The sequence below is a fragment of the Heterocephalus glaber genome, unplaced genomic scaffold (genome assembly GCF_053883595.1).
Source record: "Heterocephalus glaber isolate CG9 unplaced genomic scaffold, H.glaber_assembly_v1.0 deba00001689, whole genome shotgun sequence".
NCBI lineage: Eukaryota > Metazoa > Chordata > Mammalia > Rodentia > Bathyergidae > Heterocephalus > Heterocephalus glaber.
The window spans coordinates 147,768-168,028 of NW_028258414.1; the positions used below are offsets into that span (position 1 = coordinate 147,768).

Here is a 20,261-nt window from a genome sequence, read left to right on the forward strand (position 1 = left end):
TGGTTCTGGGCCACTCAGCCGATGCTCAGATGCACCTTGGATGTGCAAGATGTGGCGTAGTGCAAGATGAGACTCCAAAGTTCCCAGGGACAGGCAGGGTACCTGGCACTGAGTGGGGACTCTGGTAGGCCCAGAACACTGGAGGGACACTCACATGGGCCTGGGGCTCCCCATGGACTGGTGTTGGACACCAGACAGAGTCCTGGGCAGGTCTAGGAATGGTGAGGGGCAGTGAGCACTAGGTGGGAACTCAAGTGATCTCTGGGTACCAGGCACAGACTCAAATGATCCAGTGTCAACTCTGGGTGTCAGATAGAGGTCCTAGAGGGCATGAGAACAACTCGAAGTCCCCAGTGATAACTCAGACATGTCTAGGGCACTCAGCTGGGACTGAAGTGGGCCCAGTACTGATGCAGGGTAACATATAGTGACTCCAGGCACAGGCAGCGGGGGATGACTGCCACTTGTTTATCCTCTTGCTTCCTGAGGTTGGGTGAGAGAGGAAGGAGCTTCCCCTGCCCTTAGTGAGTGCCGGCATGGATGCTGCAGGGTTGCAGCTTCCTCAGTGTTTGCAGAGGGGATGATATCCTGTGAGACTGGTTTCTACAGCACTCCTTGGGTCCCTCTGGCTATTTGAGAAGTTCTTGAGATGGCGATTCCTGGGGCGGGTGGCAGTGAGGCCCTGGTGAACCACTTCTCCTCTTTTTGACTGCTCCCTGGATCTATACGTATCTTCTTTCAAACTGATTTTCTATATCTGGGTATATGTCCCTCCCTGGCTTCCAGTTACCTGGGTTTTTAGTTAATCTTCCCTGAGTCCCATGTGACTCCTCCTCTATTTAGCCAGGTTGAATCCCTGTTCCAAAATGTGCTTTAAGACCAAATTCTAAGTATCTGTTTCCCTGGCCAAACTAAAGAAGTGAAGTTCTTAAACATAGAGAGCAGTTCACGGTGGCCCAAAGCCTTTATTAGTCAATGTGAACAGACTGTCTTGAGGATGCAGATACAAAGTTAGCCTCCTGGGTTTGGCCTATACTTATAGAGAGTGTGTTATAACACGAGGTGGTGTTATGGTATCCTGATCTTCAAATTATCAGTACAATAATGAAAGCTATTTAATTTTTATCTGACAATTGTTTATAAATTATGAAATAAAGGAATGTTTTAGAAAAGTCAAGACAATGGATTCCCACTGCCAGTAAACAGTAAAACAAATGTTACACTGACATCTAGTGGTTACATACAAAAGAACGCAGGTTTTACCAAATCTTGCCATCACTTCTTTTCACAAATTTCACTTCTTTTCTGATAACGCTTTCCTAAACTCTTCACCAAGCATATCAACATCATCTTCTGTTTTAAATACTCCCTACAAGAAAAATATTTTATGGGTTACTTCTAAATGTCAGAATATTTCACTAAATGCTTTTTAGACTAACAAATACACAGATATAAGGTAGTAAAATCACTCAAGATGATGAAATCTATTCAAGAGCTTTATGAAACTTTTAAATAAAAATCAGTATTTTCTAAAAATTATGAGCTCCAGGGCAGGAACTTGTGATAGGACTGTGAGCTCTTCTACTTTACAACTGCAGATACTACTGTTTGGATTGCCTAGAAAGAAAGGAATTGAATCTATTTTGTACTCTTCTTTTAAAATAGCTCTATAATACGATATGAAGAAGGTTAGGGGTGAAGAGACTGAGCTTTAGTGGATTTGTGCAAGGATTTGTTCTTCTTGCCTCAGTTGTAGAGCTAATCAGCAAATATTCAACCTGGCAGCAAAGAGTCCAGGTTCGGAGTTAAACTATTTAAACAAGCTCTTTGAAATTTTTCATTCTTCTTTTTATTTTTCTCTTCCTCCACAGAATACAGCAAAAGGCTTTTTAAAACAAAGTTAAACATAATATTTATCTTGAAATCTGTAAGATTTAAAGGAACGTAAGGGTCATTTGGGGCCACTGAATAAAGGGTTATCAGGTTTACCAGATTGTCCTCCAGCCTCCACAGTTGTTTTCTCCACAAAAAAACAAAACAAAACACTAACACCAAAGATCCTCCTAGAATTTGTAAACTATTTTATGAGATTGATCAATTACATACAGATTTTATCATTAATATATTATTTTTAATTTATTAATTCTATGTAGCCAATTAGACTGTAAGGTCCTATGGCCAGACAATTCTTACATATTTCTTTTTCTACTTTCTTAGTACTGGCCTAATACAGAGTGTTCAAATTAAAAAACCGAACAGCATGATTTCTATATGTGAATGATGATAACTTTACATGAGTCTAGATGATTATGCAACTATGAAACTCATTTTATTAAGAGTCACAATGTATCTCAGATAAACATGAAAATTCACCATTTTTTGGAATTATAGTCAAATCTTGGATTAAGAATAACTAGGTCTGTGAGTGTTCTGGAAGATGAGCAAACATTTCTAAGAAATTTTAACTCGATAAATGAGTGATGTCTTGTAATACGAGCAGTATAATCAGGCTGAATGTCACAGGATCACAACTGGTTTGTGTCTCTCTCTTGCTACTTTGATATACAAATGCTTTGGATTATGAGCAGAATGAATTACTTTCACAAATCAAAGTTTTACTAAGTACTTTTTAAAAGTGAGGCTACCTAGTACCTAGGCATAACCTTCTAATCAAGAGCATAATTCCTCTGATTCAATTCAAACATGAATTGCTCATACAGTTTTTTCATGTAGCTATTACCTCTGGTATACAAAGTATAATGGTTGTTCTAGGGTAGCTTATTTTTAGATATATGATGAAAGGGGAGAAACGAATCTTTAAAATACAAACATAATGCATCAATATAATATAAACTCCACATGTCAATGTGTAAGAACGACTCTCTTATTTTAGAGATGTTCAAATGGGCCCAGTAAGGTCTAAAGCCTAGCCAAATCCTGCTGCTGCCCATAACAGAGCAAGAAGTGTGTGACGATAACACCCTCTAGTATTCTAATGTCACCTACTTTCCACTATTCAAGGTCATGGCGATTACACCTGGAGATAAAATTTCACTTACTTTAGGGAGATATCCTAGTAATTTTGTAGCATGTTCTTTGAGAAGTTTTAGCCTTTCTTCTTCAATAATCGCATTGACACACCCTTGTCTTCTTTGCTGCAACTGCCATTCTTCAAGTTCACGTTGCTGGAAATACAAATCAAATTTTATTGATTGTCACAAAACATTAATCTTTTAGGGAAGTTTTCAAATAAAACTATTTTGCAGTGAATTACAGTATAAAATTGATTTGTGACACTAAGTTCAAAAGATATTAGTGTATATATATATAATATATATATATATATATACACACATATCTATCCCTTACCATGGCTGCTTTAGTTGTAAAAACAATAGTTATGACTGTAATTTTAAGGCGATTCACAGATATTAACTCCCTTAAGTGCTAGAGTTAGATCATGATTGGTTTATATCAAGACTAAGAAACAGATTTTTATCCTGTAAGCGTTCACTGAGGTTTAAGCAGGAGAAGGAAATGATGACATTTTTTTAAAAAACACTATTACTTAGGACTGGGGATTTAGCTCAGTGGTTCTGCTGCCTGCCTCAAAAGCACAAGGTCCCAAGTTTGATCCCTGTAACCAAAAAAAACCCCAAAAAACAAAAAACAACCCACTATAACTTGTATGACAGTTAAAAGGATACCAGTTAGAAGACACTTTCAGTAGTTGATGGGAATTCTATTGAATGTCTGAGCAAAGTTATGAAGAAGAGAAGCTGGATGTAAGCAATTACTGAGGAATCAATGGGGTTTGGTGGCTGACTGAAAGTCTTTCTGTGAGAAAGAGGAAAACTTCAGGAATGCTTCCAGGATGACAGATCTGGGTGACTAAGTGATTACATTCTTTAGCCAAGATTCAGGCTACAAGAATTAGAAAACATTTGTCTTATTATGTTCACCTATGGATACCTAACTCCCAAAGCCCCTCAAGATTTCCAACTATATCTATATCTCTGGATGCTACTTCAGATAAAAATTTCTAAGAAAATGTAGCGTAAACTTTACTCTTCTGAAGATATTTTCAACTTGCATTTCTATTGTAAACTCAACACTCCTAAACCAGAAGTTGCTATATCTTTTAACTCCAACCCAAAATATACTGTAACAGCACTTCTGTTCCTTGAGCTTTTTATATTTGAAACCTTTGAATAATTTTGACTCCTTCTTTCACTCTACCCTATATGAAAAACAAGAATCATACAATTCTTATCTATTCCTCCTTTAAAAATAAATTCTTGGGGCCGGGGATTTAGCTCAGTGGTTTCGCCGCCTGCTGCGCAAGCACAAGGACTCGAGTCCGATCCCTGGTACCAATAAATAAATAAATAAATAAATAACATTCTTTTCTTTCTCTTCCCCCCTATTATTCTTTTTATTGCCTATTTTAGGTCATCGCCTCACTCTTGAATTACTATTTTCTCTTATTAATGACGATATTATATTGAATACCACATTAGTCCATTTCTGTATTCTGTCTAATCCTCTACCTATCATTCAAGTTTCTCAATGCAGTATGTTGCCATATGCTGCCAATGCAGAACACCCTTCACCTGTCTCCTTTTATTCTCTTATATATTTCCAGGTAAACCCACAAAATTTGTCATAAATGTATTGTACAACGAGTAAATTATACACCACCAAACTCTAGCAATGTTTACAATGTACATTTAAAAATGTATTCTTAGTATATCATGGAGTTTTATATATAACCCAGTACACTTGGCATCTATTTATATCTATTTTTGGCACCAGATCAGAAGCTACCAGACATTTGTTTTGGTTACCTTCCCAACACATACAAAAATATTTAGCAGATCAGAATCTGTTGATTATAAAAACAGCCTGAGAATCTATTTTAGTCCACTTGTGAATAAAAAGATCAGCATTTTGATATTAACTTATTGATCCCAGCTCTGCTACCTATTTTCCATGAACTGTGAACAATAAACATGATTTTTCTATGCCTTATCTTCCATATCTTTAAACTAAGATGGTAACAGCACCCAATTTAAAGGGTTAAAAGTTTTTAAAAAGTTATTCTTTTGTTTATAATGAGATTAGAATGAATTATATATATAAGAGCTCAATAAAACTTATTGTTGCTACCATTTCTGTTACTTTTTTTTTACCATATGCCTAAAAACTCTACTTCTCATATTTAAAGCTCTTTATCTTTTCAAAGGACTTTCATATGATCTCATTTGGGTATTGGGGGGGGGGTGTTTGTCTGTTTGTTTTGGTACCAGGGATCGAACTCGGGTCCTTGCACTTACGGGGCAAGTGGCGGAACCACTGAGCTAAATCCCTAGTCTCATTTGGTTTTTAGTACAACCCAGAGACACACATTATATAAATATTACTTCAGTTTTATCAGTGAAACATAAATAGATAAATTACTGTCCGAAGACACAAAGCTAGTTCTCTCTCTGGCTCCTAAATCCACATTTGCAAATAGAAATCTTTATCTTTGACCTCAAAATCAATATAGATAAATAGAATTATTTACTCTCTCAAAGTCTATTTTTCCTTCTATGTATTCTTCCTTCAGGACATCACCCACTCGTTAAAGACAAAAGGAGCAGTATTACTAATGGGTAATAGTAGCCTTATGTCTTCTCTCACCCCTCCAGATGTAACTATTCACCAAGCATTATCAACTCTATATCACTAATATCTTTTGGTTGGGTCCCTTGTACACATGCATGGGTTTCATCTCTTACCACTGCAATTTAATAGCTTACTACTGGTCTCCCTGTCTCAAGTACGACTTCCCTATATTTGGTCTCAATGTTACTATTTAATCATCTTCCAAAAAGTAGATCTTAGCATATAGCTTTTCTAACTCATCTGTGGCTCCCACTGGAAAAAGTCCACCTTCTTAAAATAGCACTCAGAGAATTCATGCTGTCACATACTAATACATTCATACCTGTATAATCATAATCACATGCACGACATATCTTTATAATTAACTTTTATATCTGTTCTTAGCCAAGAACATAAATCCACAGATGACATATGGACCTAGTTGTATTTGCCTTTATGTTCTCAATATCAACCAGTTTAGCACATAAAAACCATCCACAAGTAGATTTTAGATGCTATCATAAATAATTAGAAAATTTATATATCATGTGATTGGTAAACAGATAGCTAACACCGGCACATAAAAGTTCTCAATAAATATTCAACAGATGAGTGGATGAGCCGGTTACTGTTCAATGATAACTCAAAAACATTTTTTCTTACCTTGTCTGCAAGGAACTGGTTACGACGCTCTTCAATAAGTTTTTCCACAGCCCTTCTGTGTTCCAGTTGCTTCATTCTTTGCTTCTGAGCATTCATTAATTCTATCCGATCATCTTCAGCAAGTTTAGCTAGCATAGTTTTTCTAAAGATCGCCTCTTCTTCTTTTGCAGCCTGTTGTACTAGTTCTTTCAAGGCCATTTGTTCCTCAAAATCTTGCTTCATCTCTTTTTGCTTTCTTAATTTCTCTTCTGCTTCTTCCTAAACAACAATATAGATAAAAGTTAATTTAGTAACCATTTCTTTGCAACCAATTTATAAAGAGAAAGTGAGACAGTTTGGTTAAGCATGGTATTACAATATGCAAAAATACAAAATAAAAACTTACATCTTTGGGGTTGGGGATTTAGCTCTGTGGTGCTGCTGCCTGACTCAAAAGCACAAGGTCCTGAGTTTGATCCCCAGTACCAAAAAAGAAAACTTACATCTTTTCATAACCTTTTGCCCTACCCTTTCAAAACTATTTGGATACAGCAACTGTTCTTTTAGATTGCCTTGTATTACTTATTTTTAAATTTTTAATTTATATATATATTTACCATCTTGTGGGTATACTCTTAATTAACATGAAACTATGCTGAAAAGAGCAAATATGAAAACATTTTGTACACCTAATTTTATTAATTTGTCATCTGTGATACTTGAATTAACTGTGAATCATTCTAGAATCTTGCCTGAAAGAGTTGTCCAAACCAGCATATTTAGTTTCCAACTTCCTTCCTTTATGTCTGGTTATCTAATACCACTACCATTCTCCAAAATTCAGTAAAATTTAAATAATCTAGCAATAATTAGAAGTTTTTCAGGGAATTCAAATTTACTTGAAACAGTTAAAGTACTCTCTGGCAAGCTTTATTTTCTGAACACTTGGGAAAATTTCAAACATATCAAAAAAAATAAAGAATGTGACAGTAATCACACACTTGCCTAACATAAAAATTCTACAAATTACATTTTCACTATTATTTTATTATCTATCAATTCAATTAAGACTGAAGTAAATTGTAAATCCTTGTCTTTTCTAATCTAACCAGCTTCAAACGCAAGCTTTAGGCACATCCCCATTCTCAAGGCTTCCAAAATATGCCTTCATACTTTTATGAGTTAGTGTTCTTACAGATAATGGCAACTCGGGGATTTACCACAGGCCATTTGGTGCATAAAGAACTCCCTTTATGAGGGCCAAGATGCCACAGTGATGTTTCATTATTTAAACCCCATGATGGCAATGCTACCAAAGCAACCCTGAAAGAACAGCCATTCCTGTATGTGGATACCATTTCACTTTGCTCACTGTTATCTTCACATCTCCAAAGGGGAAACACAACTATTGGAGATAACACAAGTCATATGAAGAACATTAGCTAAAAGAGGAAAATGTAGTTTTGACTGCACAGTAAATCCCCAACTTATGAACAATTGAGTTGCAAACTTTCACAGGTGTAGTGCGAACTTTTCCAGGTGTACCATGTAAGTAAGACTCACTTGTGGGACTTAGGAAAAAAATCCGTGCTGCTAACATTCTCCTAGAATGTCACTGACATTCGTAAGTTGGGGACTTACTGTACAGTCTTTATAATATGGGCAGGAGTGGGTAACAGCGTTAACTGCTCGGTTTTTGCTTCATTGAGTATTCAGCCTCTTCTTCATTATCCCCTTTCAAGCCCTATGCCCTCCACAAAGTCTCCTCCAAACAGATTAATATTCACCTTTTTTTTGTCTCTTAGTTATTTAATTTCTCCATTACTTAATTTTATTTCATATATACATGCTTTATCTCCTCACTGAAAATAAATTTCGAGAGGACATATCCTTTTTTAAAAAACTACAATCTTTAAGAATTTTGAAGATACATTTTCATACTGATTTCTAATTAATTGCCCTGTAGTGAGAAAACCTATTTGGTATGGATTTAAAGCCTTGAAAATTATTGAGACTTACTTTACATCTAGGATGGAATCTGTCTTTGTGAATGCTACATGTGTACTTGAATACAATTTCTAGTCTACGGTTCTTGGGACCAGTATTCTCAAAATGTCAAGTCAAATTTGTTTATACTGATGTTCAGTACTATATCTTGCGGTTTTGACTACTTGGTTTATATTAATGACAAAAAACGTATTGAAATCTACAACTCTGTGGATTTGTCTATTTCTCCTTTTATCCTTTTGTTTCATGCTGAACCTTTACTATTTAGGTTCACATACCTTTAGGACTTTTACATCCACCAGATGAATTTATTCTGATAAAAAAAAATGTCTTGTCCTAAAGTTGACTTTGTCTCATTAACTGAACCACTTCAACTTGTTTTAATTAGTGCTCATATGGAATGTCTTTCTTCATCTTTTGCTTTTATACTGTGTCTTCATATTCAAATTGTGTTAACTGTACACAGCATAGCTGCATCGTGCTTTTTCTGATGCAGCTTGTAAACTGCTTCCTAGTTCTAGCTTTTCTATCTATCTTGAAAATGTCTGTCTTTTAACTGTAGTGTTTATACCATCTTACATATGATATAATTCTCAAAATTGTTGTGTTTACATCTTTCTACTGCTCTGTCTCAAAATTATATGATTTTCTATATTAATTTGTTCTTTCAATATCTGAAACTTACTTTTATTTTCCTCTTATAAACTTCAGCTGCTTCTTCCTGGTATAATTCTTGTCGAACTTGTTCCAAATCTTCATGCTGTCGCAGCATTTCTTCCAATTTCTGAATCAGCTGTTAAATTTTTTAAAAACAAAAATATTTATAGGACCCAAGTTTTATAACTAGTATTTTAGAATTTTACCAGTGTTAAAGAAGTGTTTATTTTAATACCTCATTTTGAAGCTGTAGCCTTTTCCCCTCAATTTCTTGAACTTTTGCCATCTTTTCTTCTTCTCTTTGCTGCTGCATATTGGCAAACTCCATGATTTTCCTGTTTTCCTCTTCCATCTCCTCATGTTTCTTTTTTCTCCACAGAGCTTGCTCTTTCTGAAACTCTTCAATGTACTTCCGAGTTGCGTTCATTTTTTCTAACTTTTGTTGCCTTTCTCTACAAAGCAATAATGGATAGTTTTATAGTAACAGAAATAATAATGAAATAACAAAGTAATTTCCTTCTGTTGATAATAATGTGGGGAAAGACACCTTTCCTATATATAATGTATTCATTCATTAGTGCAACAAATATTTTGAATGTCTACCATGTGTCACTAAACATAATGTTAGGTATGAATATTCTCTGGGTAAAATACTACTATGCCTTCTAACCTACTGATGAAATTTTAAGCATTTTCATTTCAGAAAGGTTACACCCTGTTGACACAAACCTTGCAGCACTCTACACTTAAGCTGTCTACCAAGGAAATTCACAAGAATATGATACAGGCATATTTAAGAAAAGGGTTTAAGTAACTCAGTCAAGCATTTATTATCAGATAATTTATTAATTACCATGCTGACAAAGATGATGAATGCCCTCAATCTATGTGATCATAACTACCATTTATTGAGCATTTATTATGTATCAGTCACTGGTGCCTGTGCTTTACCTCTTTACAACAAACCTATGCTCAATGTAAAGGAAATGTTTAGTCATTTAAAAAATTGGGATAAACTTACAATTGATCTTCTTCATATATTTTCCTAACAATTTCATCAATCATGAGTTTTTCTTTCAACAACTGCTCATAAGCTTCCTGCTTTCTTTTTTCTTGCTCCTCAAGTTGTTTTTCTAAGTCAAGATAGTATTGTGCCTTCTCTTTGTTTCGTCTGTCTTCTAGAGCATTCTCCTCCTTTATTACTCTCTCGTGTTCTTCCATCATGGTTTTGGCTATTTCAGCATCACGTCTCTGATATTAAAACAAAAATTTATCTTTTCATTTTCAAATGGGAGGCAAGTATGACAGATTATTTTAAGTAGACCAACTGAATATTTTAAAGCCTGTCTCATAAGCAAGTATTTGCATCTGTGTAGGTAAAAAGCAAAAGTAGATCACTGTATCCTGAGGGCTGAAGAATGGGTGAGACCCTGGAGAGGGGAGGCTTTCCTGTTCCTTTGAGAAGCTCTCTCACAGGGCAGTTATCTGATAGGATTAATTAATAAATCCACATTGGAAAACCAGAAGTAAAATTATAAGTTATTAGTAACTATTTAACTCAAAGCTGTAGTCATCTTTTTCCTTTATTTATAAGTTGATCTTGGCAATTTTCATAGTTTTTTGTTTTGTTTTGTTTTTTTGGTACCTGGGATCGAACTCAGGTCCTTGCACTTGTGCAGCAGGTGGCAAAACCACTGAGCTAAATCCCTGGCCAATTTTCATAGTTTTTAGCTCAAGTGCTTAACACTTGCTATTTGGTATAAAGATGGTATGAGCTCTTTCATACAAGTCTGCTATTAAATGACTACGAGCAACTCAAGCTTTTATCCAGCCAAAAATTTCTTTCCTGCCATGGGCCTTTGAGTGTCCCCTTTCTCAGTTATTAAAGGCCTTGTGTAACCACTTTAACTTAAAAGGCCCACATATGTTACTTTGGCTGCTTCCCACAATCTTTAATTCACTCACTCAGTACCATTCCTGCTAAGTTAAGAGACAAACATTTTCTTGGATGGGTTAATCTCCTTAATTCTTTTGAGTGTTTTCAAATAATTTAACAACATAAGTTTTAAATGAAACATACAGGAGCAATTTTTTAAATTACCATTTGCCTTTATGACCACATACCAAATGCAGGAATAGTTTGGCAGCATCAAATATAAAGAAGAAGTAGGTTAAAATATTAATGGGTAAATGTCATTCCTGATGTAACTGATCCCTATAAAATACATCCTGCTAACATGACTTAACCAAAATTTTCTCCCTTCTTTGCACATGTTGTACTGTCCTTTTTTTAAAAAAATGAAGTGACAAAACTTTTAAATATGCATAATTACCTACTTATAGAAATGCAATGTTCTCATTTTACAAATAAGAAAATCAAGGCTCAGAAACACTGAGCCAAACTAGTACCTAGATATCCTGACACCTGATTAAGGCCTAGACTATATAGCTTCAATTTTGTGGATCAATTTTGATTTAGAAATATCACTAAATTCTTTTAGGAGTCAGATTAAAATGTGTACAATGACCCTGAATAACTTTAACTATCAGAAATAATAAAACTAAAAACCACTGGATAAATAGTAAATTGTGTTCTATTTTGTTACTAAAAGGATAAAACTATATGGGTTATGAAATAGACTTCCCACTTTTTCTGCCACCTGCCACACCTAAGGTTATCATTAACAGCATGCTATAAGCCCTGCAGATATTTCCTAGAGTAACACAAATGCACACAAACATTAACACAGATGTGCCTCTTACAGCCTGTGCCTGTTCTTAAAAATACTCATATTGTACTGCATGGGTTAACTATTATCATACCATCTCTAAATTGGACACATATGTTTATGTTGATACACAAAATGTACATATATGTATACACACAACTGTCTCATCTTTGTGTGTGATAACGAAGCTCAAGGAATGATGTACAACCTGCAGTTGAGTGTTAACTTAGTAAAAGCTATTATATATATATTTACAATGTATAACACGACTAACGAGCACATCTGAGACACCTTTGCCCAAGAGCATTCCCTCAAAGCAGCTCTAAACCTAAACCTAATCCTAACACTAACCATAACCCTAAGCAGCAGGACCAAATTCCAATACAGATATACTGGAAATTCGACATTATCCCTAACACTCACCATGAACTTACGCTAATACTAAATTTCCAACACACACTTGAGGACACAGGCATTTCAATTTCAATGCTATCTATCACCGTAAACCTAACCACAAGCCTAACCCTAACCCTACCCTAACCCTAACCCTAAACCAAAACCTGATCCTAACTCTAACACTAAGCCCAAGCATCAGGATCAAATTCTGATAACTTGGAACTTGAAATTCGACATTATCTCTAACCCTCACCATGAACTTAAGCTAATACTAACTTTAAAACCCACACTTGAAGACATAGATATTTCAATTTCAATGCTATCTATCACCCTGACCCTAACCCTAACCTTAACTCACCCTACCCTAACCCTAAGTCATTTTCAGGTACCTCAATTTCAGCACTATCCATGACACTTACAAAAAGAAGAACCCTAACCCTAAAAATCATACCCACACTCCAAACAGCAGGTACATGAATTGGAAGAATAAACATAATCCTAAACCTAACCCGAACCCTAAGCAGCAGGACCAAATTCCAATACCCAGGTACCTGAAATTTGACATTATCCCTAAACATCACCATGAACTTACGATAATAGTAACTTTCCAACCCACACTTAAAGACACAGGCATTTCAAATTCAATGCTATCTTTCACCCAAATCCTAACCCTAACCTGAACTCTAACCCTACCCTAACCCTAAGTCATTTTCAGGTACCTCTATTTCAGCACTATCCATGACACTTATGAAAAGAAGAACCCAAATGCTAAAAATTGTACCAACATTCCAAACATGAGGAACATGAATTAGAACCCTAAACCTAAACCTAACCCCAACTGTAACACTAACCCCAAGCATCAGGACCAAATTCCGATACCCTGGTACTTGAAATTCGAAATTATCCCTAAACATCACCATGAACTTACGCTAATACTAATTTTCCACACCACACTTGAAAACACAGGCATTTCAATTTCAATGCTCTCTATCATGCTAACCCGAAACTGAAATTGAACTCTAACCCTACCCCAACCCTAAGTCATTTTCAGGTACCCCTATTTCAGCACAATCCATGACACTTACGAAAAGAAGAAAGCTAACCCTGAAAATCATACCCACACTCCAAACGTGAGGTACATGAATAGGAAAACTAGACCTAATTTGAACCCTAACCATAACCCAAAGCAGCAGGACCAAATTCCAATATCCAGGCACTTGAAATTCGACGTTATCCCTTGCTCTCACCATGAACTTGCACTAATAATAAATTTCCAACCCACACTTGAAGACACAGGCATTTCGATTTCAATGTGATCTATCACCCTAACATTAATCCTAACCCTAACCCTACCCAAACCCTAAGTCAATTTCAGGTACCACTATTTCAGTACTATCCATGAAAACTACGAAAAGAAAAAGCCTAACAGTAAAAATCATACCCACACTACAAACGTCAGGTACATGCATTGGAAGACTGAATCGACATCTAATCCGAGCCCTAACCATAACCCGAAGCAGCAGGACCAAATTCCAATATCCAGCTACTAGAAATTCAACATTATCCCTTGCCCTCACCATGAAATTGTGCTAATACTAACATTCCAACCTGCACTTGAAGACACAGGCATTTCAATTTCAATGCTATCTATCACCCTAACCCTAACCTGAACCCTAACACTAAAATAACCCTAAGTCATTTCCAGGCACCTCTACTTTCGCACTATCCATGACACTTACAAAAAGAAAAACCCTAACCCTAAAAATCATACCCACACTCCAAACGTTAGGTACATGAATTGGAATGCTAAACATAATCCTAAACCTAACCCGAACCCTAAGAAGCAGAACCAAATTTCAATAAACAGGGACATGAAGTTTGACATTATCACTAAACATCACCAAGAACTTACACTAATAATAACTTTCCAACCCATACTTGAAGAAACAGGCATTTCAATTTCAATGCTATCTATCACCCTAACCCTAACCCGAACCCTAACCCTACACTAACCCTAAGTTATTTTCAGGTACCTCTATTTTAGCACAAACGATGACACTTATGAAAAAAAGAACCCTAACCCAAAAAATCATACCCACACTCCAAATTTCAGATACAAGAATTGGAACACTAACCTACACTTAATCCTACCACTAACCCAAACACCAAGCAGCAGGAACAAATTCCAATACCCAGGTACTTAAAATTCGACCTTATCCTTAACACGCACCATGAGGGGCCCTAATACTAACTTTCCAACAGACACTTGAAAACAAAGGCATTTAAATTTTGATGCTATCTGTCACTATGACCCTAACCCTAACCCTAACCCTACCAGAACCCTAAGTCATCCTCAGGTACCGCTATTTCTGAACTATACATGACCATAAGGCAAAGGAGAACGCTAACGCTAACAATCCTATTAAGATTCCAAACAACAGGCACATGAATTGGAACCCTAAACCTAAACCGACTCCTAACGCTAACCCTAACCCTAAGACGCAGGACCAAATCCCAATACCCACGTAGTTGACATTTTATATTATCCCTCAGGCTCTCCACGAACTTACGCTAATACTAACATTCCAACCCACACTGGAAGAAACAGGCATTTCAATTGCAATGCTATCTATCACCCTGACCCTAACCCTAACCCTAGCCCTCACCCTACCCGAACCCTAAGCCATCCTCAGGGACCGCTATTTCCAAACTATCCATGACTCATATGAAAAGAAGAACCCCAACCCTAACAATCATACCCACACTCCAAACGTCAGGTACATGAATTGGAACCCTAAATCTAAACTTACTCCTAACGCTAACCCTAATCCTAAGACACAGGACCAAATCACAATACACAGGTGCTTGACATTTGACATTATCCCTCCCCCTCCCCACGAACGTACGCTAATACTCACATTCCAACCCACAGTGGAGGACACATGCATTTCAATTTCAATGCTATCTATCACCCTGACCCTAAACTTAACCCTAGCCCTAGCCCTACCCGAACCCTAAGTCGTCCTCAGGTACCGCTATTTCCACACTATCCATGACCCATACGAAAAGAAGAACCCCAACCCTAACAATCATACCCACACTCCAAACCTCAGGTACATAAATTGGTACCCTAAACCCAAAACAACTCCTAACCCTAACCCTAACCCTAAGCTGCAACACCAAATAACAATACTCACGTGCTTCACATTTGACATTATCTCTCCCCCTCCTCAAGAAATTATGCTAATACTAACTTTGCAACCGACACTGGAAGACACAGGCATTTCAATTAAAATGCTATCTATCACCCTGAACCTAAACCTAACCCTAGCACTAACACTACCCGAACCCTAAGTCATCCTCAGGTACCGCTATTTCCACACTATCCATTACCCATACGAAAAGAAGAACCCTAACCCTAAAAATCATACCCACACTCCAAACCTCAGGTACATAAATTGGAACCCTAAACCTAAACCAATTCCGAACCCTAACCCTAATCCTAAGCAAAAGGACCAAATCACAATACACAGGTGCTTGACATTTGACATTATCCCTCCCCATGCCAAAGAACTTACACTAATACTCACATTCCAAACCACACTGGAAGACACAGGCATTTCAATATCAATGCTATCTATCACCCTGACCCTAAACCTAACCCTAGCCCTCACCCAAGATGAAGCCTAAGACATTGTCAGGTACCGCTATTTTCGAACTATACATGACCATAACGCAAAGAAGAACCCTAACTCTAACAATCATCCTCACACTCCAAACGTCAGGTACATGAATTGGAATCCTAAACCTAAACCTACTCCTAACCCTAACCCTAACCCTGAGCTGCAAGACCAAATCACAATACTCAGGTGCTTCACATTTGACATTATCCCTCGTCCTCCCCACGAACTTACGCTAATACTAACTTTGCAACCCACATTGGAAGACACAGGCATTTCAATTTCAATGCTATCTATCACCCTGACCCTAACCCTAACCCTACCCCTCACCCTACCCGAACCCTAAGTCATCGACAAGTGCCGTTATTTCCGCACAATCAATGACCCATACGAAAAGAAGAACCCCAACCCTAACAATCATACCCACACTCCAAACGTCAGGTACATAAATTGGTACCCTAAACCTAAACCTACTCCTAACCCTAACCCTAACCCTAAGCCACAAGACCAAATCACAATACCCAGGTGCTTGATATTTGACATTATCCCTCCCCGTGCCCACGAACTTACACTAATACTCACATTCCAAACCACACTGGAAGACACAGGCATTTCAATATCAATGCTATCTATCACCCTGACCCTAACCCTAACCCTAGCCCTCACCCTAGATGAACCCTAAGTCATTTTCAGGTACTGCTATTTCCGAACTATACATGACCTTAACGCAAAGAAGGACCCTAACCCTAACAATCATATCCAGACTCCAAACATCAGGCACATGAATTGGAACCCTAAACCTAAACCTACTCCTAACGCTAACCCTAACCCTAAGACGCAGGACCAAAACACAATACCCAGGTGCTTCACATTTGATATTTTCCCTCCCCCTCCCCACAAATTTACGCTAATACTAGTATTCCAACACAAACTTGAAGACACAGGCATTTCAATTTCAATGTTATCTATCACCCTGACCCTAACCCTAACCCTAGCCCTCACCCTACCCGAACCCTAAGTCATCCTAAGGTACATCTGTTTCTGCACTATCCATGACCCATACGAAAAGAAGAACCCTAACGCTAAGAATCATACCCACAATCCAAACGTCAGGTACATAAATTGGAACTCTAAACCTAAACCTACTCCTAACGCTAACCCTAATCATAAGATGCAGAACCAAAACACAATACCCAGGTTCTTGACATTTGACATTATGCCTCCCCATCCCCACGAACTTACGCTAATACTCACATTCCAACCCACACTACAAGACACAGGCATTTCAATTTCAATACTATCTATCACCCTGACCCTAACCTTAACCCTAGCCCTCACCCTAACCGAACCCTAAGCCATCCTCAGGTACCGATGTTTCCGCACTATCCATGACCCATATGAAAAGAAGAACCCTAATCCTAAGAATCATACCCATACGCTAAACATCAGGTACATAAATTGGAACCCTAAACCTAAACCTATTCCGAACCCTAACCCTAACCCTAAGCAAAAGGACCAAATTACAATACACAGGTGCTTGACATTTGACATTATCCCTCCCCCTCCCCACAAACGTACGCTAATACTCACATTCCAACCCACAGTGGAGGACACATGCATTTCAATTTCAATGCTATCTATCACCCTGACCCTAAACCTAACCCTAGCCCTAACCCTAACCGATCCCTAAGTCATCCTCAGGTACCGCTATTTCCGCACTATCCATGACCCATACGAAAAGAAGAACCCCAACCCTAACAATCATACCCACACTCCAAACCTCAGGTACATAAATTGGAACCCTAAACCTAAACCAATTCCGAACCCTAACCCTAACCCTAAGCCAAAGGACCAAATCACAATACACAGGTGCTTGACATTTGACATTATCCCTCCCCCTCCCCATGAACTTACGCTAAAACTCACATTCCAACCCACACTGCAACACACAGGCATTTCAATTTCAATGCCATCTAAAACCCTGACCCTAATCCTAACCCTAGCACTAACCCTACCCGAACCCTAAGTCATCCTCAGGTACTGCTATTTCCACACTACCCATGACCCTTATGAGAAGAACCCTAACCCTAACAATCATACCCACACTCGAAACGTCAGGTATATGAATTGGAACCCTAAAGATAAACCTACACCTAACCTTAAACCTAACCCTAAGCTGCAGGACCAAATCCCAATACCCATGTGCTTGACATTTTATATTATCCCTCAGGCTCTCTCCACGAACTGATGCTAATACTAACTTTCCAATGCACACAGGAAGATACAGGCATTTCAATTTTAATGCTATCTATCACCCTGACCCTAACCCTAACCCTAGCCCTCACTATAGATGAACCCTAAGTCATTTTCAGCTACCGCTATTTCCAAACTATACATGACCATAACGCAAAGAAGAACCCTAACTCTAACAATCATACTCACAGTCCAAACGTCAGGTACATGAATTGGAATCCTAAACCAAAACCTACTCCTAACCCTAACCCTAACGCTAAGCTGCAAGACCAAATCACAATACCCAGGTGCTTCACATTTCACATTATGCCTCCCCCTCCCCCACGAAATTACACAAATACTAACATTTCAACACATACTTGAAGACACAGGCATTTCAATTACAATGCTATCGATCTCCCTGACCCTAACCCTAACCCTAGCCCTCAACCAAGGTGAAGCCTACGTCATTTTCAGGTACTGCTATTTCCAAGCTATACATGACCATAACACAAAGAAGAACCCTAACCCTAACAATCATAAACACACTCCAAACGTCAGGTACATAAATTGGAACCCTAAACCTAAACCTCCTGCTAACCCTAACCCTAACCCTAAGCCACAGGACCAAATCACAATACCCAGGTGCTTCACATTTGACATTATCCCTCCCCCTCCCCACGAACTTATGCTAATACTCACATTCCAACCCACACTGGAAGACACAGGCATTTCAATTGCAATGCTATCTGTCACCCTGACTTTAACCCTAACCCTAGCACTAACCCTACCCGAACCCTAAGTCATCGTCAGGTACTGCTATTTCTGCACTATCCATGACCCTTACGAAAAGAACAACCCTAACCCTAACAATCATACCCACAGTCGAAACGTCAGGTATATGAATTGGAACCCTAAACATAAACCTACACGTAACCCTAACCCTAAACCTCAGCCGCAGGACCAAACCCCAATACCCACGTACTTGACATTTTATATTATCCCTCAGTCTCTCCACGAACTTATGCTAATACTAACTTTCCAACCCACACTGGAAGACACAGGCATTTCAATTTCAATGCTATCTATCACCCTGGCCCTAACCCTAACCCTAGCCCTCACCCAAGATGAACCCTAAGTCATTTTCAGTTACCGCTAATTACGAGCTATACATGACTGTAACACAAATAAAAACCCTAACCCTAACAATCATACCCAGACTCCAAACGTCTGGTACATGAATTGGAACCCTAAACATAAACCATCTCCTAACGCTAACCCTAACCCTAAGCCGCAGGACCAAATCACAATACCCAGGTGCTTGACATTTGACATTATCCCTCTCCCTCTCCACGAACTTAGGCTAATACTCACATTCCAACCCACACTGGAAGAGACAGGCATTTCAATTTCAATGCTATCTATCACCCTAACCCTAAACCTAACCCTAACCCTACCCTAACCCTAACTCAGTTTCAGGTACCTCTATTTCAGCACTATCCATGATACTTACGGAAAGAAGAAACCTAACCCTAAAAATCATACCAACACTCCAAACGTCAGGTACATGAATTGGAAGCCGGAACCTAAACCTACTATGAACACTAACAGTAACCCTAAGCAGCAGGACCAAATTCCAATATCCAAGTACTTGAAATTCGACATTCTCCCTTACCCTCACCATAAACTTTCAGTAATACTAACATTCGAAACCACACTTGAAGACACAGGCATTTAAATTTCAATGCTACCTCTCACCCGAACCCTAACCCAAACCTAAACCCTAACCCTACACTAACCCAAGGTCATTTTCAGATACCTCTATTTTAGCACTATCCATGACACTTATGAAAAGAAGAACCCTAACCCTAAAAATCATACTCACACTCCAAACGTCAGGTACTTGAATTGGAACCCTACACCGAAACCTAATCCTAACCCTAACCCTAACCCTAAGCAGCAGGACCAAATTCCAATATCCAGGTACTTGAAATTCGACATTATCCCTGACACTCACCATGAATTTACTCTAATACTAACATTCCAACCCACACTTGAAGACACTGGCATTTCAATTTCAATGCTATCTATCACCCTAACCCTAACAGTAACCCTAACCATACACTAACCCTAAGTCATTTTCAGTTACCTCTATTTCAGCACTATCAATGACACTTACAAAAAGAGGAACCCAACCCTAAACATGACACCCACAATCCAAATGTCAGGTACAAGAAGTGGAACCCTAAACATAATCCTAAACCTAACC

At 38.0% G+C, this 20,261-nt stretch overlaps 1 protein-coding gene across 1 annotated transcript in view; it reads right to left on the minus strand.

Moving 5' to 3' along the window:
• Nucleotides 1-941: 941 nt before the first annotated feature.
• The window catches only part of Mns1 (meiosis specific nuclear structural 1), a 35,063-nt gene continuing 15,743 nt past the window's right edge, over nt 942-20,261 (minus strand). The window contains exons 5-10 of the mRNA XM_021237190.2: nt 9,977-10,206; nt 9,191-9,407; nt 8,984-9,091; nt 6,313-6,570; nt 3,060-3,185; nt 942-1,369 (exon numbers count right to left, since the gene is read on the minus strand). Of these exons, the coding sequence (XP_021092849.2) occupies nt 1,295-1,369; nt 3,060-3,185; nt 6,313-6,570; nt 8,984-9,091; nt 9,191-9,407; nt 9,977-10,206 (1,014 nt within the window). The 3' untranslated portion in view covers nt 942-1,294. The remainder of the gene's footprint in view (nt 1,370-3,059; nt 3,186-6,312; nt 6,571-8,983; nt 9,092-9,190; nt 9,408-9,976; nt 10,207-20,261) is intronic.